The sequence below is a fragment of the Phyllostomus discolor genome, chromosome 15 (assembly GCF_004126475.2).
Source record: "Phyllostomus discolor isolate MPI-MPIP mPhyDis1 chromosome 15, mPhyDis1.pri.v3, whole genome shotgun sequence".
In the NCBI taxonomy this organism is placed as follows: Eukaryota; Metazoa; Chordata; class Mammalia; order Chiroptera; family Phyllostomidae; genus Phyllostomus; species Phyllostomus discolor.
This window is the reverse complement of record NC_040917.2, coordinates 6,020,637-6,044,915: the sequence shown is the minus strand read 5'-3', so window position 1 is coordinate 6,044,915 and position 24,279 is coordinate 6,020,637. Positions and strand designations below refer to the sequence as shown.

Below are 24,279 nucleotides of genomic sequence, written 5' to 3'. Positions count from 1 at the left end.
CCTGCCTAAAAACCTGGAAAACCATCATGTACAAATGCACCAGCATTACAATTAAGCAAAACAAAAACAAAAATTCTTCTTACCTGAATTGCCACTAATATTAAAAAAAAAAAATCCTAACTAATCTTCCATTATAGTTGGTAGACTATCAAATATACAGTAATTATATAAATGGCCTTTTATTCTATTATGTTAACATACACAAATTAGAATACAGAATCTTTTAACATTATTTATTATTGCCCTGGCTGATGTAACTCAGTGGATTGAGTGCAGGCTGCAAACCAAAGGGTGGCCGGTTTGATTCCCAGTCAGAGCACATGCCTGGGTCATGGGCCAGGTCCTTGGTGGAGGTCATGTGAGAGGCAGCCACACACTGGTGTTTCTCTTCCTCTCTTTCTCCCACCCTTCCCCCTGTCTAAAAATAAATAAACTTAAAAAATTATTAAAAAAAGCTTATTATAGAAAATTCTTAATTTTAACATTTTAGATTGCATATATGTATGCTACTACTTTGGCCACAATGATGCATTAATCATCATATTCAGTACGGATTATTCGGGAGTAAACTCTAAACTTTGATATATACAGTGAATTTCTTAAGAGCCTGAGGACTGAATAAAGCATCAGTTTTAACCTAGTAAATCTATTCAGTGATTTAGGAAAAATTCTGAAGTCTATGTAATATTATGTTACATCTGTCTTTGCTGACTAAAGCCTCAGTAACAGAATGGAAGTGCTTACTTAACACCTTGTCAGTTTATCATGTGACTAGGAGATGGCACCGATACTCCCATCAATTACCTTTCTGGATTGTGATGTGTTAGTTTAGATTACATGAGAGTTAAATTATTTTCAGACAGTGGTATCCTCATTCTGATTTACCAAGGTGTAAGCCCAATAATTAAAATGTGAGAATACAATTAACAGCTATATCTCTATATTACACGGACATTAACTGGCTTGCTGAAGATGACACTTCTTAGGAAATGTCATTAAATGGTAAAATCTTGAAGACAAAAATATCATAGTATAATAAAAAATGGTTTAAATATCCTGTCAGTTACTCCAAATACATGATGATCAAACTGGTATGTATTTATTGTTTCTTCATTTAACAAAAAAAAAAAAAGAAAAAAAAAAGTACAGTTAGGCTCTCAAGGCCTGAAAAATATTCCAGATAGGAAAGGTACACAGCAACTCCTCCCATAGTGGTGTTTCAAGAATAAAGAAACTCCACACTCGTAACACACTCTTTAATCAATTCCCCTCCCCATCCCCCCACTGCTGCTCTGGGACCCCTGGCAACTCCTAACTAAGCCCCCAAGGCCTGGCCTCACTCTGATGCAGTGGTCTGCCTCAGCCTGGCTTTCATGGCCTTGCTGAGCACAGCCGCCCGGGGCCCCAAGGAACGCCATATTCACCGCCTGGAAGTCATATGGGCTCAGCAGAACCTCGGGGAGCTGGCCGCATAACCCTTTTCTGCACTGAAGTGCAGCCAAGCCGGCCGATAGCAAAGGTCAGGCAGTGGAGGTGGCAGGAATCTCCTGGAAGAGCAGCAGGAGGTCAGTGTGGGGCACCTGAAAAAAAATTCTTTACATATTTTCTGCTTCTCACTTTGTCTACAAAAGAGAGATAAAATGTGCAGCCTCAGGAGAAATACAGTATATATATTCCTGTAGGTCAATGAACAGAGTCATTGCTAAAGTTAAGGCTTTAGTTAGAGCACACTTAACCAATGTATATATATTGTGCATAGCAACTCCTGGCCACACAGTCGGAAGTACCAGAGGTAAAGGTGGTAACTGGAGTTGTTGGGATGAAAGCTCTAAGGCTACCTTGATTGTTCTCTTTTAGGCTGTTTTTGCCTTGAAGAATTACAAAGCAATCAATTTCATCATAGTAAAAATAATACACAATTGAAGCATTTCATAATGTGAAATGACAAGGGGAAAGAACTATGGGACACACAACTCACATGGAGATGTTCTTGTTTATATTATATTTGATGTTATTTTAAAAAGGATTACCTGCTCATTCAACAGCAATCAGTACCACTGCTGAATAAGACCAAATTGCTTAATCCTAGAATTTACCTAGGATCAGAAGATTTCTGTGTGACTTTTCTGAAGGTAGTGACAAAATTAAAATATTGACCACTCCCATATCCTGAACACTCTTTCCTTAATGGGGAAAAATATATCTGCCATAATTTTTAAATTATAATTGACATGCAATAATTGCTTTCAGGCCTATACCAGGATTCAACATTTATATACCTTACAAAGTGATCACCATATCCGCCATAACTTTTGTATTTAAAACATTAGAGGTTTCACACTTACTGCCTTTCCCCTTCTTTTTGTTGTTTACCGCTGTTGCTTTATGGCTTCGTTTCTGCTTTTTCGATGAACTTCCTCCTCCCTGAGCTTCTTTCCCTCTTTTCTGACCTGTACAGGCTACAAGAGGAAAGAAATTATTAAGTAACACAAAATAAAACCAACCTTTTCCTAGGTATAAATTAATGCCGCATTTTACAAGCACAGACCAATTCTGAAACTACACATGTTCTTTAGAAGATTATAAATTAGTATAGAATTTAGTATTACTTAAAAAATAAGTTATTATTAATGAGCTGACTTATTGAACACAAAAAAATGTTAGTTTTTTGAAAAGCAAATAGTGTGAACATCCTTCTTAGAAAAATCAGATATAAACTGAAAATAGCTCTCCATATAGTACTGAGAATTTATGAAATGTAGTAGTAATTCAAATACAGGTATATACTGAAAATAAAAACTAAATTTTGTTAAAATTCAGTAAAAGCAAAATATTAAGATTTAATTACAGGTTAAAATATTAATGATATATCTTATAATGATATTAACATAATTTTAAATGATGTAATGGGATGAATTTTAGTAGTAATTCACAATAATTTAGTTCCCAAGGAACGGGTTAACACAAAAACCATTTACAAATCCAGCACATTTGTAAAAACTGGTTCATCCTCTTGGCAAGAAATTACCCAAAAACATTACAAATGTCTCCCTTGTCTTCGAGGACTAGCCCAAGTCCTGAATCTTCACTAACCTTCCCTGGTGCTCAGGCTTCAATGATTAATCACTGCTCCAAACTGTAGTCTCTACATTTTTCTCTTTACTAATTTGGTCCTCAGCATCTGCTGTGTTTCTGATTCTAACTGTACTATTTTCTCCCACACTATACAGTAAGCTTTTTTTTCCAGAGATGGATAAAGTCCTATCTATGCAGTTCCAATGTCAGATGCTGCAATGGCATGATACAATTAATATTAGAATAGAATTATGCCATTTTTGCTAAGAAAAAGTTTCTTAGCCCTATTATCAATGGTAAAATCAACTCTGAGTTAACAAGACATGGCTTCCTTGGTCAAAATGGAAGTTTGCAACTTCCTAGTTTTTTTTTTAGTGGGCTGTATCTACTGTTAACTTTTCCTAAAACTACTTTAATATAACAAAATGAAACGTAAACAAGGTGACTTAAATATTGACTATACTGAAGCACAAACTCTCAAAAATATGTGCCTGATTTTTCTTCAGGAATTTAATTTGGAAAACTTTCAACTGCAAGAAACAAATAGCTTAATGTAGAATAAACTGGAGGAAAATCCTAAATCTAAATCGCAATAGCAAGACTTACATTTTAACTTTTAATATAATGTAAATTCTCTAATATCAGGCACTTTTATTAAAATGAGGTCATATGAAATAGGCATTCAAAATTTTATACCCAAAAAAATATAACGTCTAAAAAAATACTATGTGCTTTGATTAGATAAAGCAGATGGTCTCTGATGCCCTAATTTTGAAGTCCTCATGTTTCTTACTTTTTAACCTAATCAAGATTAAAATTCAAAAGGGTAATATTGACTTAGTCTATGAAAGGACAGGCTATCTTATCTTTTTTTAAAGGATTTTATTTATTTACATTTTTTTGCAGTTTTTATTGTTCAAGTACAGTTGTCTCCATTACCTGCTACCACTTCCCTCCCACCCACCCCTACCCTCAATCCTACACCCCCTTTGGCTTTGTCTATGGGTCCTTTATATATGTTCCTTGATGACCCTAATTTTTATTTATTGATTTTTAGAGAGGAGAAGGGAAAGAGAAGGAAAGAAACCTCAATGTGTGGTTGCCTCTCCTGTACCCCCCCCCCACTGGAGGCCTGGCCCACAACCCAGGCATGTGGCCTGACTGAGAATCGAACCAACAACCCTTTGGTTTGCAGGCTGGTACTCAATCCACTAAGCCACACCATCTAGGGCTACCTTATCTTTAAAAAAAATTTTAATCTTTCACGAAATATGAGAAACACAGTTAAGGGTACAATCTCTTAAGAATTATAATCATTAAAATTTAATATTATTGTTGAAAGCCTCTGTAATCATCTATTGACAAAGGCTTTTTTAGTTCTGACGATTACTTATGTCTGGACAGTTCAGTTCCATGAGGTAGCATGGCACACAAATACAATCAGAGAACCTGTTCCTGTGACTATGGAAGAACAGAGAATATCCCAATTGAACTGCAACTATTTTTTTTACTTAAAACTTATTTTTCAAGAATAAATGTTTTAAATCAAGATTTGTGTGACGAGGTTATGTCAATATCTCAATAAAGCGGGAGGGGGGGGAGATTTGTCTGAGAAAACTGGGACTTTTGTATCTCTTTAAGCTTAGCTAAAAACCCAAAGCTAGCCCAGTAAAACCCGGCATGTCATATACAAGACATACCCTACCTAGTACTTTACATTCACAGTGGAAAAGTGTGCTCTGAAGCCAACTGTCAGACCAGAGTATTCTGATTTTGACACCCAAATGAAGTGGTTTGTAAGAAAAGTGATGACAGAAGTATAGTAATAGCACTCCCAATAAGTATCAAAACTTTTGGCAAGTACCAATTTGAATTTCCACTTTTCACATCTTCACAGAAAATCAAAAAGTATTAGTGTAGGTTTTAATGTACACACTGGTCTTTCGCTTGCAGATACGCACCCAGGAAAGTACCCCACTCTTCCACAGACGCACCCCATCAGTCAGATGGATGAGCTGTGCTGGGACGGGAGGCTGCTCCAAACCCCTACGCACAGCATCTGGTTAAGGGTGGAGGGTCTGTCCATAAACCGAAATGTCTGTGACAAACCGCATTTTACAATTGCAAAGAGAATGTTCCAGAAACACATTTAAGCCGCTCAAGTCCACCAGGGCACAATGCAGTCTCAGACAGGTCTGGACTGCGGCCTGGTGCCAAGGACATCAGATCCTTCTCGAGCTTTGAGATGCCTTCCTCTATTCACTACTCAAATTACTGGTCCGATTTCCACTCTCCCCACACTCACACCAGGCGAGGCCGCCCGCCCCTCACCTTTCTCGGGGTGCTCCGCCTCGGGCGGAGCGCTGCTGCTGGAGCTCACGCTGGCGTCGCAGCCCGTGGGCGAGCTGTTCCCCTCCGACTGCAGGTCCTGCAGCTCCCCTGCCACACTGTCCACCTCGATGGTGCTATCGGTTTCACTCTTGATGCTCCGAACCTCCTCTTGGTTTGGGGCCAGCGCTTCTGATACTGTGACGGAAGACTGCTGGCGACCGGCATCCGTGACAGTGACTGAGGAGGGCGACTCAGGGGTGGTAGGCGGGGTATTGAGCACTGAATTGCTGCCACTACTTGGAAACTCCGCTTTTCTGTCACTGATTTCCATGGGCTTCTCCTCAGGGGCCTGACTGTCGGCACTGGTGGGCGTAGGGGTCTCCAGCTCGGTGCTAGGGGAGCAGCTCTCCTCCTCGGCCACGGTCTGCAGGACCCCCTCAGCTGGGCCCTCCTCGGAGGCAGGGTGCGGCGGGGAGGCCGCAGCCTCAGTGTCAGAGTCTGAAAAGAGCTCCTTCAGTGTTTTTTTAGGCCACTGTCCTTGAATACTTGACCAGACATCTTTCCGATCTTTAGCTCGGCTGTTCTGAAGTCTTTCATCAGAGTTATTTAGAAGTTTTATCCTTTTTTCTGCCACTTCTGAAAATCCTGAGTAGAAACCAGTCGTCCGCAGAGATTTTCTTTTTTCCTCCAAACCGTTGTATTTTTTAGTTGGTGTCAGCTTTGCTTTTGATTTTTCTTCTTCATCTTCATCTGACGAGCTGTTGCTACTATTTTCTACGCAAAGCGATTCTTTGTTTTTGGCCTTCTCATCCTTTTTGCTGGGTGATCCAGTTTTTGTGCACTCCTCTGTATTGCAATACCTTCTTTTCCCACGTTTTACTTGTGGCTTTGAGGATTTATCTGTGTTGTCCTTCTTGACATCCTTTCTCTTTTTTGTGACTTCATCTTCTTCATAATCGGAATCTTCAGACAATCCTTCTATATCCTTCCTCAATCTTTCTGGAGATTTTGACACTGGTTTAGATATTACCAAGTCTGCATGCACCTTGCTCTCTTCCAGCAAAGATGAACTGTTCTGTTGCTCTTTTGAAAGAAGGTCGTTTCTGGCGTGGGTCAGATAATCGGTCTTACATTCCTCTTTGCCATTACTGCCTGGGTCGTGCACCCCCGTTTCGTCCTCCTGCTCACTGTCTTCAGCAGAACTTTCAGAAGCTGGAAAAGAAGAAACAGGAAAAATGATGAGTATGCTAAGACAACTAGCAATGTCTCCTCTGTGCCAGGAATTTTATGTATTGGCCCCTATGCTTTAGCCATCCCACTTGACAGGTTTTATTACATTTTATTGTAAACAGTAAACAGAAAAGTGAGGAAACGGCTTCACAGAGTGAAGACACTCACCCAATGGTGGAAATGGCTGTATCATGCCATATAGTTTTACTACTATATTCTGTTGCCGTAATTCATAAAGTTGTAAACCTAAAAGCCGTGAATATTATTGTCCGTAAATTACACTTGAATAAAGCTGATTGTAAAAAAGAAACTTCTCCAACCAATGAGCAGAAAACAGTGGACTCAGGATATAGTCTCGGGCTGCTCTAACCCCAAAACCTATATTCTTACAAAAGTGTAGCCTTCCTTTTCCTCATAGCAATGAGTATTCAAAGATTTTTGTACACAAGGGATTTCCACAACAAATTCTTTAAAGAATGACACAACTAACGATCTTATATAAAAAATATTCATACTATTTTTAAATGTTATAGTAAATAAATTCAATTAAGAGTAAAAAAAATAGCTTTTATTATGACTTTAACATTTATTGAGAAATTGCTTCACGCTAGGTACTCTGATAAGCTTTTCACAGATATTCTCATTCACTCTCACAATAACCCTGTGAGGCATATGTTTTTATCAGCCCTGTTTTATAGTTTAGAAAACTAGAATTTAGAGGTTAAACTACCCCAAAGAGCTAGAAAAAGTCAAGATGAAATCTAAGTCACTTGACTCCAGAATTCAAAATCTTAACTATAACACTGTACTGAGAAATTCACATAGTATGTTCTTTAGCTAAGTATGTTAAAAGCAAAAAAAAAAAAAAAATCGATACAGTTAAGATGGTTAAAAATGTTTTAACTTTACAATGTGCTCTTACATAACTAAGTTTTTAAATTATCAAAGCAATACATATATATGGTAATAACTATTTCTTCTGACAGTTATCACCATCATCTCAATATTCTATTTGCTGATTTATGAAGTTTAGCCTGCTTTAAGCAATGAGGATTTTCTCTTATTAACATCCTTATCCCCCCTTCACCATACTTAATTTATATACATGTTAATTATAGTATTTATAACATATATAAATGTGGTTCACTGAAGAAATAAATAGTACACTCAGTATTTCCTTTCCTATACAGCCTCTGATTTTTCCAAGAGTTTCCTAACATCCTTTCCTACACATTCTGTCTTCCATTTTCATGTCTCTCACGTTTATTCCGATTGCTCCATGAAGTCAAGCATCCTGTCCAGTCTCCTTACTTACTGAATCTCTACTCTGGAGGCCTATTTTCTACTCCACCTGACGGGCTGCTCTCCAGGTCAGTTCTAGCAGCCGTCATCCCAAGCGAATTCCCTGCACGCTTGCTTTTGACCTAGACCCACTGGTAAATGAATCTCACATCTTCCTTTTTCTTTGGTTTATTCTCATATTGTGTTGGAGCACTTTACCTAGCTGTTTCCTCAAACAGATACATGGAAGAAAAAATATTCTCTGTCTTTATACGTCTGAGTACATCCTGACCCTCAAACTTCATTATGTGATGACTAGTTTAGTCAGGTACAGAATTCCAAGTTGAAAATTACTCTCCTTCAAAATTCTGAAGGTACAACAGACTCGTTTGCATATTGTGTTGAAAGCACTACTTTTATTTGTTTTCTCGTTCCTTTGTGGTGACTTTTGTAGTCCTGCTATTATATAACATTATGATATTATAATATAATAAAAGCATGGCTTTTTCTTCATTACTTCAAGTACTTGGTGGGCTCTTTCCACTTAAAAATTTATGTCAGTTCTAAACATATTTTCTCTTTTAGTTACTTGCTAATTTCTCCCTCCCTCAAGGCTTATTTGACATTAGTCAGATACACACACATACACACATACACCAAGAAAGAGAGTGAGAAAACAAGCTCTATATCTAACACTTGCTAAGGAATGAGGTACAAATCACAAAGTCAATAATACAGTTGTGAGACAGTTCATAACAAAACCCTAGTCGGTTTTTGTTATTTATTTTTTAAAATTCATTTTTTTAGTGACACATAACCAGATATGCATAACTAGATAAATTTCCATGGCTTCCCAATTCCTCATGGTATTAGGTGATTTTAGAAGCAGTGCTAGAGTATCCCCAACATGAAACACAAAAAGAGATATAAACACATGAGTACATTCAAAGACCAGCGTCTGTGTGTGTGTGTGTGTGTGTGTGAGAGAGAGAGAGAGAAACTTGCTAATTTCTTCCTGTTTTCACTGTTCCTGGAGTGACACTCTTTGTCACTTATCTCTTCTCTAAAATTTCTATCACTGCCTTCTTATACTGTCTGGAAGATTTCCTTAATTTTAAATTCTAAGTGCTCTACTGAATTTTAATTTCCACTTTTAATTTCAAGTTTTTCTTGTTCTTTGTTTCTTTTCATGTCATTCTTGGTTTCCAGATACTTACAGGTTCTCTGCAATTATTTAGTAATCAGCAGATACTCATAGGTTGTCTGAGATTATTTCGTAATCAGAGACACAATAGTTCATTTTTTGTTACCTTCATTATCCCTCTCTTCAAAGGTCATTTCTTCTGTTTGTTTTTGTCTCCATCTTTTATGCTGGAGTTCTCTTTGATTATTCACATGTAAGGATGACCTACTAAAACTTCACTGGCACCTCTGTGTTGACAGTTTATTCATGGATAAGTTTCCACAAGGGGATTCATCAGGGATCGCATTTACTCAAGGGGGTATCTAGTGCCAACACCTGAAAGACTGCTGTCTGGAGACATTCAGCTTCTCCGGAGAACTCCAAACTCCACCTGCCCTTCTCATTCTGTTCCCAGCCCATCTCATGCCCAGAGTATAAACGCCTATTTGTGTTCTACATTCACAGGTGGGATTAATTTTTCTTTTACTTTCTTTTTTTAACTGACTTTTAGAGAGAGAGAGGGAGGGAGGGAGAGAGAAACATCGATTTGTTGTTCCACTTGTTATGCACTCATTGGTTGCTTCTTCTGTGTGCCCTGATCAGGAATCAAACTCACAACCTTGGCGTATCAGGACAAGCCTCTAACCAACAGAACTACCTGGCCAGGGCTCAATTTTACTTTCTATATGTATATCCATACACATTCATAGCAATAATCGTTTTCTAACTGGAAATATCTGAGGTGTCTAACCTATGGCCAAAGGAAAAGAAAATATCTGAAATGTTAAAAGTACCTCAATGTGATGTTCACTACTGAATTGTTTGCAAAAGGAAAAATAACAAATATCCTGAATGTCTTCTATAATGAACTGATTAGATAAAACATGCCACATACTAGGAATCAGAAACTGGAAGAGCTCTGGACTTCACAGAAACAACATTGGAAGCAAAAAACAAAACAAAACAGAAAACAATTGAACAACGCCAATAATATTATGAAGGAAAAACTTCCAACCCAGCTAAAACATGAATAGAATAAAGACATTTTCAGACAAGGTCTCTAAAAAATTACCTCCCCTCTTAATGATTTCTTAAAAAGTTACTAGGGGACGTGCTCCAGAACAAAGAGATTGTATCGAAGAGTGAAAAAGATGTGAGCAACCCGAACCGAAAAGTCCCAAGGAGCACTCTGAGGAGTGTCCCCTCGAATAGCCGCCCCCCCCTACCCCCCGCCCCCAGAAGAAAGCCTGTACCAGAGGCAGAAGGAAAGCAGTTCGACTAGCACTGGGTTACTGCCAAAGGGGGCCAGTCCGAGAGCTGGCATCCCCGAGATGCCTGATGGCCCGACAGTCTTTGAACTTGACTAGATTCTTTATCTGTGTTAAGCTTGTTTTAACCACGTGGTGGTGAACTTCCTGCTCTCCACCCCGCTCCACGTATTGTGACCCAATACTGGGATCAGCTGACCACATCATTTTACCCAGCTAAAACATTTTGTTTTGACCGACACCTGAAAGCTAGAGATATATATGATAAGCCTAGAATTGAAAAATACAGAGCAGCTTACTACACCCCTAGAGCATATTCCTGTTGATCATCCAGTACGACTACATCTTGTACGATGACAACTGATGTTTTTCAGACTCCCTTATGACCGTGTCCCCTCTGACTTCCCTTAAAATGGCTTTTGTACACTCTTCGAGAAGAGGAATATGAAACCAGAAAATGACCTGAAGACTCTTCAGATAGCATTCTCAGGGAGCCTTCGTCTGAGTGGAAATAGTGTTTTTTTCTTATACAGCCAAGCTTAAGACCGCTACTCAGTTTTTTAAAACAATTATCCTCTTTAGGAATATATATATATATTTTTTTAATGCAATGCTAAAAAAGTAATTATTACACTAAAATCAGGATATTAATTACTTCTGGGTGAGATATACTAAACTCTTTTTGTTGAGATTTATTATTTATTAATATTCTCAGTAACTCTATTTTCTCCAAATTCAATGCAAATGCTATTTTACCAGCATCTTTATTACATTCATTGAATGGCATGAAGGCATCTTTGGTTGACTGTTATGTATTGGCTTCGGGTATACAGCGTAGTGGTTAGATTATTCGGAATTATTTTAAGTAAATACTAGTCAGTCATTCACCACTGTGATACATATAAAAATGTTCACATTATTCTTTAAATTTTATATATATATATATATATATATATATATATATTCCCATATATTGTTCTGCATGTCTGATACATTAGGAAATTATGAAAAATGTTTTAATATATTTAAAGCATTTGGCTTACAGAACAAGTTCAAGTAAATATCCATCTGAAGTTAGACAAAAACCAATTTCCATTACACTCAAAATTATAAAAAAACCTGAACTCAAGTTATGAAAAATATAAAATACTTTTTATGGAGATATAGACCAGACCCCCCCCCCAACAGATTTACTAAATCTCCCCCTCCATCTGTTCTCATCACTTTTATTAATAGTTAGACTTCATTTTGCCTTCAATATTAAGCAGTAATGCTATCATAAAAAGAGGACATAATAAACGTAATCAAGATAAGCAAAGTTAATTATTCTTCACCCAAAAAGTCAACATGACTTCAGTCTATTAGGGCATAACAAACTATACTTGGCGACAGAAAGAATGGTACCTGAAAAAAGCACAGTATCAGTACAATAGGATGAATATTAAGGTTTAACTAAAATTTAATGGTGTCCCCGGGTATATTAACAGAAATATTTCCAAACCTCAATCAATAACTGGTTTTATTTCAAGTAATAACAGAGCCCCCCAAAATTCTGGCTCAATTAAAAAAACAATTTGATAAGTTTCACTGAATTAATTTTATGGAATTTGATTTACAAAATGAAGAACAACAACAACTTACTTGCAACAGTATATCTGTTATATTTACCTTGAAGCCCATTGAGGATAGAAGTAATTTCTATGGATTTTATATGAGCTGTTTCAGAGTTCTTGGCATCAGTCAGATCCAGTTTAGATGCCATTTCAGGAGAGGAATTTGTCTGAAATGGTGGTTTTGACAAGCGCCGAAGTTTACAGTTTTTAGGAGAATATTTATCATCTTTGTCTTTTTCTTTGTCTAATTTATTCTAGGTTAAAGAAAAAATATTTCATGTTAGCCATCATTTATCATGACATTTATTAGTAACATTGTTAATACTAACTTTAGTTCTTCAGTTATAAAATATATTATTAAATAACATAAAAATATATGAAAAGCCCCTCAAAAAGAGCAAGAGATGTTTTTCAAAGTTATTTAACAAACACTGCAGAATGAGCAAAAAGTTTTTGTCTAATATTTACATTTGCATAGTTAAAATAAATTAGCAACCAGATAGCCAAGACTAGCAAGACACTGCTAATAATTGGTGTTACAAACTCTTCAATATTAAATCAAAATAGGCTTAAATATTCACTTAAAAAAGAAACAATTTCAACCTGGTAGTTTTAAAACCTGAAACTGGGCAGGTGAACCAGGATATCCCACATCTGTGGGTGGATAAGCTGGAAAAACTGGGGAGCGAGATGCACAGTGCAACCCAGGGTTCCAGTGAGGGGAAATAAAGCCTCAAAACATCTGGCTATAAACACTTGTGTGGGTTGTAGCGGCAGAAGAAACTTCCAGCCTCACAGGAGAGTTCGTTGGAAAGAGCCACAGGGTCCTAGAATATACATAAACCCACCCACCCAGGAATCAGGACCAGAAAGGCCCAATTTGCTTGTGGGTAACGAGAGGGAGGAGTTATTGAAAACTGGCTGAGAGTGGAGCAAGCTGCATTGTTCCTTGTAAAACACCTCCCCGACAGAGCCAAGTGGGGTTGCCCAGCCCTGGTAAATACCTAAGACTCCACCCTTTATAACACAACAGGTATGCTGAGACAAAGAAATATGGCCCAAATGAAAGAACAGATCAAAACTCCAGAAAAAGAACTAAGTGACAAGGAGATAGCCAACATATGAGATGCAGAGTTCAAAACACTGGTAATCAGGATGTTCATGTAAATGATCGAGTATGGTCGCAAAATAGAGGAAGAAGTTAAGGCTATGCAAAGTGAAATAAAGAAAAAATATACAGGGAACCAAGAGTGAAGGGAAGGAAACTAGGATTCAAGTCAATGATTTGGAACAGAAGGAAGAAATAAACATTCAACTGTAACAGAATGTAGAAATGAGAATTCAAAAAAAATGAGGACTAAGGAACCCCTGGGACAGCTTTAAATGTTCCAACATCCGAATCATAAGGTGCCAGAAGAAGAGGAAGCACAAGAAATGGAAACGTTATTTGAAAACATAACAATGGAGAACTTCCCCAACCTCACAAAGGAAACAGATTTCCAGGAAATCCAGGAAGCTCAGAGATTCCCAAAGTAGTGGGACCCAAGGAAGCACACACCAAGGTACATCATAATTACATTACTCAAGATTAAAGATAAGGAGAGAATCTCAAAAGCAGCAAGAGAAAAGGAGACAGTTACCTACAGAGGAGTTCCCATAAGACTATCAGCTGATTTCTCAAAAGAAACCTTGCAGGCAGGAAGGGGCTGGAAAGAAGTATTTGAAGTCATGAAAGGCAAGGACCTACATCCAAGTTACTATATCCAACAAAGCTATCATTGAGAATGGAAGGGTAGATAAAGTGCTTCCCAGATAAGGTCAAGTTAAAGGAGTTCTTCCTCACCAAGCCATTATTATACGAAATATTAAAGGGACTTATCTAAGAAAAAGAAGATCAAAAACCTGAATAGGAAAATGGCAACAAACTCACAACTATCAACAACTGAACCTAAACAAAAACAACTAGAACAGGAGCAGAACCACAGATATGGAGATCACATGGAAGGTTATCAGTGGGGAGGGGTTGGAGGAAGAATGGGGGCGGGGAGGTACAGGGAATAAGAAGCATTAATTGGTAGGTACAAAATAGACAGGGGGAGGTTAAGAATAGTATAGGAAATGGAGAAGCCAAAGAACATATATATACATCCCATGGACATGAATTTAAGGAGGGAGGGGAATGCTGGTGGGAAGGGGGGTGCAAGGCGGAGGGGAATAAAGGGGAGAAAGCAATGGGACAACTGTAATAGCATAATCAATAAAATATACTTTAAAATAAAAGTTATAATATAGAGAAAAATAAGTACTTACCTTTATTTTCTTCCGATGTTTTATCTTTGGCACATTTTTATCAGCAGGCCTTACTATTTTATCTGCTTTAATCCATTCATCATATCTAAAATTAAAGGAAATGAATATACATAAGCAAAATACACACCCCAGAAATACTTATGCCGTATCAAAGTGAAACTCATGAATAGAATGACAACACTTTAGAACTGGAAATGACCCTGGAGATCATTTAGTTACTTCCTGGTTTGATGCACAAAGCTGCCAAGGACCAAAGAGACAGATGAAGTGACTTGCCCGAGGGCACAGTGTCAGCTAGAAGCTAAGGTAATATGCTCCAGTTTGAAATGACATTGTATGCCAGAGAGCACTGTATAATAACATATGGATAATGCAAAGTCACCTAGGAAAAATATCTAGGAGATATTTTTTTCCCCAAATATCATCTAGAAAAAAACGGCTAGGAAAGCACTGCTCTGCCAGGTTTCTCAGTGTTCTGAAATGCTCCCTGCATGCAGGACGCAAATCACTGCCGACTACAATAAAGCTATTTGTTTAAAGCAAAAAAGGGGCAGTTCACTTTTGTAAAAACTCAGCTGGAAAGAAGGAACATTAAGAACAAATTAACCTCCCTAATAAATTCAATTAAGAAAGAATAAATTAACCACACTTTACATTCAAAAGTTATATACATTATTGTGGAAAATGGAAACTCACTGGCATTTTTTAACTCCACAACATGATCAACTAAAAATGAGCTTTTAAATTAAAATATCCTCATTATAGATGTACTAAATGAAGTAATAGAGGCCCTAAGTCAGTACGTAAATGACTTGGGCTATTACTTGACTAATAAAATACATTACATTCTTGCTCTAGATTGCACCTAGAAAGTATGTGTAATGACTCCCGGGCAGAGTCAGCTACACCACTGGCTGCAGGAAAGCTCAGGGCTCAACCGCACCAGGGGAGTGTCTGTATCTGCTGGCAGCTGTTGAGGCCACAGCGATAGAGAATGAGAAAGGACTGGAATGAGTTCCAGGAAAGTCCTTACATTCCCTATAACTAGGTATGTGCCTCTGGTCAAGTCATTCTCAAATATCAGTTTTTTATGTCTAATGTAAAACTGCATTTAAAAATATATAAAAATAAGACTGCATACCACATATGGTTTTTTCAGGATCAAATATTTGGTAAGTACTCTAAGAAGTTTTAAAGCAAATATTTTTCTTCTAACTAAACACACTCCTTTTGGTACTTATGCTGGCACCGCAGCACCTACTTGTATATGTGCAGTATTTTTAACTTTCCCATTAATACTGAAAATTGCATCATTCTTGAGAAGAAAGCAATCTCGTTCCTTCCAAAATTGTAGTGGTAGAGAACAAAGAGAAAAATATCTCCACTCTCTGCAAAGTTGAACGTGAATTCCTAAAAGTTCCTCTTATTTTAATGTAGTTGTACTTTCTTTAAAAGAAAACAAGTTTTTATTTTCTTAGGGTTTTTTTTAACCTTTCTTAGCCAGACTATCTGCTATGTTGAGTTTTACAATACCAGACATTTTTACTACCAACAAGAATACTACTTAATTCAGCTTGGTTTTTGACATGAATTGTATTTCAAATTAGGGTAGAATTAGGGTAGCTTTCAGTTTAAAGCTACCCCCATGACTGCCCTGGCCAGGCAGCACACACCACCCTGCTGCGCCAACATTGCGGGTTCAATCCCTGGTAAGGACACATACAAGAATCAACTAATGAATACACAAACAAGTAGAACAAAGCAATGTTTCTCTTTCTCTCCCCCATTTCCTCTCTCTAAAATCAATTTTTAAAAAAGACTACCACCATGATATACACTTCTGTATTTTACACAGGGCATGAAACACATCAAACAAGCAAAAAACAGTTATTGCCTCCATGGTTAAAATGTTCACTGGGATGAAGTAAGACTTCTCTGACTCAGAGATAACACACGCTGCTTACATTCTCTTAGGAACAAGACAGAAGGAACACACACATAATGAAATAACAGCTACTGGGGATGGTACAGGCCAACACCCACCGCCTAAGTTACACCAACCAGCGCACACATGCTGTGTGGTAAGGTTAAATAAGATCTCTCAGATCTTGTTTTTCTGAGAGAGAGGCTTTATGGAGCCACACACCAGCCAGGAAATGACCAGGTCCTGGGGCATCCGTCTAGACCAGCAGCAGCAGGGCTGGATGGAAAAGACAACAAGCCCACCGTCCTGGGGCCGACGGGACTCTTCTATACAATGAGTTGGGGAGGGCAAATGTAAGTTGTCTTGAACAAGTTTACATCGGCTAAAGATAAAGGAGATGGAGTAAGATGAAGTGGAGCTAGTTCTGGAATTGGTGTATGCAGCGTGGAAGAAAAGAGCTGGCTGCCCAAGCGGGACGCGGTGGCACCTGGTGGTCAGCTATTCCGCTATGCTCTCTAGGATGCCCATCATGGAAATGGCCACTGGAAGTTAACTCAAGGCTCCAACACAAATTCAGGAGTGTAAGCTGTTTTTCTGGGGTTTTCCCCACAGTTGTTAACTGATTAACTTTCTACCTCTGTCCTGCTGTAACTTAATTTAGGACATTCTCAGAATGTTCTCCTTATCAGTAATCATTTCTCCTCTACCCAATTATAAAGTAAGGATGTTATGAGAGGACTGGTCATTAGAAGAACTAGTGAGTACAACTGTATGTGGAAAGAGTGCTGGACTACACAGAAAACAAAAAACTTCTGGAATTACATGAAACAAGCTATGTACACTTCTAAAATATTTGAATAGTAGTAATCAAATACTAGGGCCTTACTATTCTAGCTAAAATTTTTGCTTTAATATTGCATAATATTCTGTATGATTTTAGGTGATTCCTTGAAAAATTCTTTAGATGTTTCCCATTGGAATAATTATGTGGTAACTTATGGTTCTATAAATACTAGCTAATATGATTCATTCCTTCCTTTCTTTTCTTTTTCTTTTCTCTCTCCCCCCCCTCCTTTATTTTTGCTATTTGATTTGAAATGACTTTAATTTCAAATTATGGTGAAAGAATGAACTAAAAAGCAGGAATGGAAAAAAAAAGAGGTGAAAAAGGAAGAAGAATAAAAGAAATAAGAAAAGGCAAAAGAGAAAGACCAACGATTTCTTGATTAGTTGGCTTCTCAGTGCTTTTTGTTAGTTTGTTGAGATATCCCTGTGTTCTAACAGTACCCTTTTAAGATTTGTTCTTTTCTGAGTCAGATTTATGTTCTTTTTCAATAAAATGAATAATAGCTTTTGGAACTAGGACCATGCCTTAAAAATCAATGAGTTCTTTTCACACATTAAGAAACTCAATCCAGTCCTGCCGACCGGAGTGGCTCAGTTGGTTGAACATAAACCCACAAAGCGAAAGGTTGCCAGTTCGATTCCGTTCAGGGCACATGCCTGGGCTGCAGGCCTGGTCCCCATTTGGGGGGCACGTGCAAGAGGCAACTGACTGATGTCTCTCTAACATGTCAATGTTTCTCTCCCTCTCTTTCTCGCTCCCTTCTCTTCACTCTAAAAATAAATAAATAAATATTTTTTAAAAAGAAACTGAATCCATGGAGGCAAATTGACCTCGCAAGCTATAGGTTTGTCAAAAAGCACCACGTGGAGAGTTAGAGCAGGGGAAATGGACTGCCTGTTACAACTGTGCGATACCAGGAAGATGAAGCAGCAACTGAAAACACCTCATTAAAAACGCACAGTATGAAGAGGGAGAAGGGGTGAAAACAATGTGTGAGAACTTTGGTGAAGGGAGCTTTTCAAACTTCAAATGCCCTTAGCAAACAGAGGTTGAGACCACTGATAACAAATATTTCAAAACTTAATGAGGTTCTAAATAGCACTTTACTTGCCTGATTAAATCTTAACCAGGGTTAAAAAAAAAAAAAAAGGTGATCAGAAAATAAACCAACACTATAACTGACATTATATTTTAAAAACAGGAAATGTTCCTTCCCTTTTATGTAATTACAGAGTGTTATTCAAGTGTTCTTTCTGTAATGTATTCTTTACAGAACACTTTTAAAGAACAGGAGGGAGAGAATTATAAATTCAGGTGCGGAAAAAACAAAAACAGGTACAAAAGAATAATATTTCCTACAGACACTAAATTATGTAACAAAGGGCTAGGCCAATTTAGTTTTGATTTTACTACTGTCAGTTAATTTAAATAAAGGAGGCAATATTAGTGGGTCAAGATCTCTGATTCCCTATCAAAAACCTAAAGTAAAGACTTTAATGAAGAGAACTGAGTTCAGAACTGCAAGAAAAAGCTGCAGTTGATCTTGTTTATTCTTTATAAACTTGAACTTTTTATACAGTATATTTAATATATATTAAAAAGAGACTTCAGACTACAATAAATTAATTTTAGGCATAATATATAAGAAAGTAGTTAATGAAGACAGGATAAACTTAGCTCAAAATTCTTGACTATCATTAAAATGGAAATTACTGGGAAGGAACAAAGAGCAGCAAACTGCAGCTAAGAAACAGAGGACCATAAAATTTCTCAGTTTTTCCTAAGGGTACCATCCATTCATCCCTCTAGATACGTTCTTAAAGAACACAAGGATATTGCCCTGGCAGGGTGGCTCCGTTGGCTGGAGTGTTGTCCACACATCAAAAAGGTGGTGGGTTCGATCCCTGGTCAGGGCATATATGGGAGGCAGCCAATCGAGGTTTCTCTCTCACATCCACATCCGTCTGCCTCCGCCCACTGATTTTTTACTTTTAAAATCAGTAAACACATCCTTGGGTGGGAATTTAAAAAATATAAGAATCTTAATAACTAAGTCAAATGCAGATTTCTTGGTTTTACAATGCTTCTAGTCCTTTCTTCAGACATCCCCAAATACACAGCACACTGTCCTCCCCTCAGCTGCAATGGGTACCCCTGTACAGGGGCTGTCCAGTGTTTCTGACCCTGCTTTAACCACCACAGATGGAATCCAGACCTTAGTGTGCATATTTTGATGTGATCTCTTGCTGCCTGGGAAGAACACTATGTAAGAGCTATTTAGGGAAATAGGTCCCCAGAGAGTCCCCCTGACTGTTAAACACCTAGATTCCTCTCCAAGGACAGCAGGCCTGTTGCTGTCAGCTATCTTGTTTTGTGACAATGTAGCTTTAGAACTAGGGAAAAAATTTAAACCAAGTGGTTGGCCTATGAACAAAATGGTTTGCAATTTTAGATCCAAGCAACAGAGTTTTATGAGAATATCTGGGAAAACACAGGTAGTTTGGGTTATTGATATAAGCTATCCTGCCTTTACTGGACTTTACCTTCAGAAATTATGATCAAAAGAGAGCAATTGGCTTCTTCATAACAAAACATAGTTTGCCAGGAAAAGAGGATTACTAAATTAATTTAAAAACAAAGAATAACATATATTGAGACACATATTAAAAACCAATACTGAGAAAATTAAGTCTGTTAGTGATTAGACATTACTTTTTAAATTTGATTATCAATAAATTCATTGTAATTAATGCACAGGATCTAGACAAGTATTTTACCTGATATTTAAACTAAAGTACTAAGGAAAATAGTTTCAAACATATACATGACTGACATAAGAATATTTTTGCTAAGATCATCTAACTAATGAAACAAACATGAAAAAAAAAAGATGTACGAGAAACTCATTGAACTTCCAAAGCCTGCCCCCCCCCGACCAATGTGAGATGAAGGAGTTGCACCAGAGGGCCCTGAAATGAGAAATTCTGTGAATTCAAGACCAGAAGTATGTCCAAGGACAGACTCACCCGACACACACGTGTGAGGTATCTAGTACACGATGGGCTCTGCCCAGGGCTCTGGGCGCTCAGCACAAATGCACCACAGCCCCCGCCCACGGGGAGCTTACCATCATACAAAGACGACAACACTAAATGGTAATTACAAAAGGCACAATACAAACCTTCCGAACCTTCTGAAAGAAGCCACGTAAGAATTTGAATTTTAAAAATGTGATGAGTTAAAATATACAAAACTAGAAGAAACCATTCAGAGACCCCGTAACATACTTGCTCTCACCAGAGAAAAATAAAATTCAAAAAAGAAAATAATTTTTGTTTGGACGTGTTGGCAAATTACCCAAGGAACCACTAAGCAGTAATAAAAATGGAAAAGAATGCTAGTCAATTAGATACAAGAATCAATTGAGATTTTGGTTCTTCTTAAACCCAAATAAATCATTTCCAAAGAATTATCATCAACATACATTAATATATACCCAAAAGACATAATCTTAGTGATTAAAAAGTAATTACAAGCAGAATAAAGATATTTTTAAATAATTTCATAAGCAAAACCAAACTGACATAATACTAAAATAATTACTACCTGAAATATGCATATATTATAGAAGATAAAATCTAATAACTATTAAGTAAAATATTTAAATCACTTATATTTTGTTTTCTGTAATGGACAGACTCAGTAACTGCTGAGCGATGTGTATTTTATATCTTGCTTACCCAAACACAAACAGTTAAGATATGTCAATACAACTAAGCTTTTAAAAACCTCACATCTAAGTGGAAATTTACACTATCTTTGCAAGGCAAGGAAGTTTCCTCCCTTAATTAAGAAACTATAGGATCCCTCACAGGTGTAGCTCAGTTGGTTGAGCGTCCCACAAAGCCAAAGGTCACCAGTTTAACTCCCATTCAGGGCACATGCCTGGGGTTCGAGCTGGTCCCCCTCTGGGGTGACACAAGAGGCAACTGATCGATGTTTCTCTCCCTCTCTTTCTCCTTCCCTTCCCTTATCTCCAAAAATAAATAAAAATCTTTAAAAATAAACTATGGGGGAAAAAGTATGACACTGTATAGAAAAAGACCAAGTCATGATGAAAAAAGTACTAGCTATAAATAATAAACTTTACAAGCAATTTTATTGATGCTTATCTACTTGCTGAAGTTTTCCATAATAATCTCAATTTACACATATATTTTTAATCTGAGAGAATATCTAAAGCAAAATTTATGAAGGCACGCTGAACAGAATCTAATGCTTTTAGTAATAATTTAGTAGTAATTTAATACTTAAGATATAACAAAAGAAAAAGTATTATTGCAAAACTAAAATTCTAAGCATGCTATTAACATTTCATATTCCTACTTCATGTAACACCGTTAAATCCACAAAGACACAGGAATGGTGTTCATCATAATAAAGAGAGTAACAGCATAATGACAGAAACATGAATATTATAGCATAATTTAGGATTTGACACAACCACCCCAGGAGAATTGTACAGTAATTATATCAACCGGTTTTCCTAGAGCATTTAAAATGAAACAAAGGTAGTATAGGTCTTCAGGTAGAGGTAATATGTAGTGTGAAGAACAATTACAGAGCGTTGTGCCAGGTTTTATTTATAAAGACCACTGCAACTGCTTAGCAACTGTGACACTCACTGTATTTTGTGACTCAGATTAGTGGCTTTTAAAAGCAGCCAAGCCCTGGCCACGTGGCTCGGGTGGAATGTTGTCCTGTGCATCAAAGGGATGCAGGTTTGATCCCTAGTCAGGGCACATATCTAGGTCGTGGGTTCGATCCCCAGTCAAGGCAGGTACAAGAGGCAGCCGATTAATGTTCCTTTCTCACATTCATGTGTCTGTCTCTTACCCGCTTGCTCTCTCTCTCATTATTCATCCTTTATCACAAAGAAAATGTTTTTCACTTGCACTGAAAAACCAGTCAACTCAAAAGTCATTTTTTAAGTAAAAATTACTTTGTGTTCAAATTACTCTCACCTTAAGGACTATCTGATACAAAGCATCTCGCATGCAGCAAAAGAGCTTTTCATAGCCTTTTGATGGCCATGGTACTTTTCTATTTTAATATATTTTATGTCATAAGCGTAAGTGACTAGGCTAGGAGACTAATACAGGGTCTGCAGAGGTGAGGGAGGAGGAGGAGAAGGCCACTATGAGGTAGCAGGAGCAGAAGAATGGCACATGGGGAACATGCCAAGGGAACAGGAAGGCCTGGTGACAAGGCCAGGGCAATGTTCCCTTTCTACCCCTAGAACGAGTTCGCACATTCGTACTTACTGGGAAATCAAAGTCAACTGGTCCTCACTTAAAATTCTTTAACTTTCACCCTACAGAAATAAAGCAGACAATTCCCTAGATCTCCTCACTTTCCTTTCTATCATTACCAGAACAATTACTTCAGAGCCCATGAACAGAACATATTTGTACTCTTTAATTAATATTTCTAAATCCAACAGCATATACAATAAAAGTATGGCAGGGATCAGATTACATGGAGGTAAAGGAAAAAAGGAAGAAGGTCCATGTACTGGAGAAGGGAGAAATTAAGCTTAAAATTAAGTGACAAAATCGTTTAAAGGGACAAAAAGAGACAAAGGGGAAGGTATGTCACAGGACATGAGTATTTCCAATCAGATCTACTCCAGTCTCTCATTTTCAACCCCATTTTGGCGCTAATCAGGAGATAGGCCCTGAGTATGACCCAAAGAGGTCATTAAAAAGAACTGACTATCACGATCACATAAAAATTACCTCAAAATGGATCAAAAACTTAGGCATTAGAGCTAAAACTATAAAATTCTTAGAAGAAAACATGGGAGAAATTTTCATAACACTGGATCTAGTGATATTTTCTAGGATACAACACCAAAAATACAAACAATAAAGAAAAAATAAATCAGACCTTATGAAAATTAACAATGTTTCTATATCAAAAGACACTATCAAGAGAATGAAAACACAATTCTGTGAGTTCACAGAACGAGAGGGAATATTTTCAGATCATATATCTGATAAGGGATTAATACACTGCACGTATGAAGAAATGCCTAAAACTCAACAACAAAACCCAAGCAATTCAAAACTAGGCAAAGGCTTCAAGAGACATTTCCCCAAGAAGATACACAAATAGCCAGTAAGTAGTACGACATGAAAAGATGCTCAACATCACTAGTTATGAGGGAAATGCTAAACAAAAGCACAAGGAGACACCCACTAGGTTAGCTATAATAAACATTTTTTAAAAACAAAAAATAAATGTTGGTGAGGATATGGAGAAAATGGAACCCTAATACGCTGCTGGTAAGAATGGAGAATGGTGTGTAGTGTCTCTAGAAAACAGTTTGACAGGCCCCCGGAAAATTAAGAGTTACCCTATATAACAGAACCTAAAGGGCTACAGTGAGAGCCAGGCCACATCTGTCCTGATCCATTTAGTCTCTGTAGCCTTCTTATTTGGATTTTAATCTCTGCTCTACTCCCATTCTGTTGCCAGGAGGTCCAATTTAGTTCAATATTCACTCACTAGTTATCATATCCTAGGCACGTACTGTTCTACATACGGTAAGGGATATTAATGGAGGGGATATGGAACTGGGACTTCCCCCTTATGTTTTAAAATTAAATGTACTTTCATAATGTGAAGTAATGTAGAAAGCTTGAACACTGAAAAAAAATTTACCCACAGTCCTACGTGGAAGTTATATTCCAGGAACTCAAATCCCTTTGGCTCCAAAATGTAATTTAGAAAAATTCAGTATCAGGAAATCAGTTCAAATTAGGACCAGAAAAACAGGCAAAGAACAGAAGTTAAAATGGACATCAGAAGGATAAAAGGAGGGAATAATTAGAAGGGAGAAAACACACAAACAGAAAAAGACAAATGATAGGACAAGTGATTAATGGTTCCTTAATTTTGAGACAGGTATAAAAGAAAAATAAACAAGAAAAACAGTTGCAACTGTTTTTACAGTGGCAGATGTTAATTAGACTTATTGTGATCCTTTCACCAACAAATATAAAATAATTATGTTGTACACTTGAAACTAATATAATGTAGTCAATTATACCTTAAAAAATAATTCAAAGAAACAAAACCAGAAACAGTATAAAATAGTCTTCTAAGAAAGTAGGAGGGTAAATGGAAGAATACCAAGTGCCCACTTGAGGTTC

The 24,279-nt window shown here is 37.3% G+C and overlaps 1 protein-coding gene across 5 annotated transcripts in view; it reads right to left on the bottom strand.

Annotated features, from left to right (window-relative positions):
• Positions 1–24,279, bottom strand: part of ARID4B (AT-rich interaction domain 4B) — a 138,965-nt gene that overhangs the window by 5,114 nt on the left and 109,572 nt on the right. For 4 of the 5 annotated variants that reach the window (XM_028531186.2, XM_028531184.2, XM_036016205.1 and 1 more), the window contains 4 exons: positions 14,292–14,376; positions 12,037–12,235; positions 5,407–6,618; positions 2,346–2,459 (listed from right to left, as the gene is read on the bottom strand). In XM_028531186.2, coding sequence (XP_028386987.1) covers positions 2,346–2,459; positions 5,407–6,618; positions 12,037–12,235; positions 14,292–14,376 — 1,610 coding nt within the window. Of the gene's footprint in view, positions 1–1,424; positions 1,581–2,345; positions 2,460–5,406; positions 6,619–12,036; positions 12,236–14,291; positions 14,377–24,279 lie in introns of all 5 variants that reach the window. The other variant, XR_004900853.1, reaches the window with a different exon arrangement.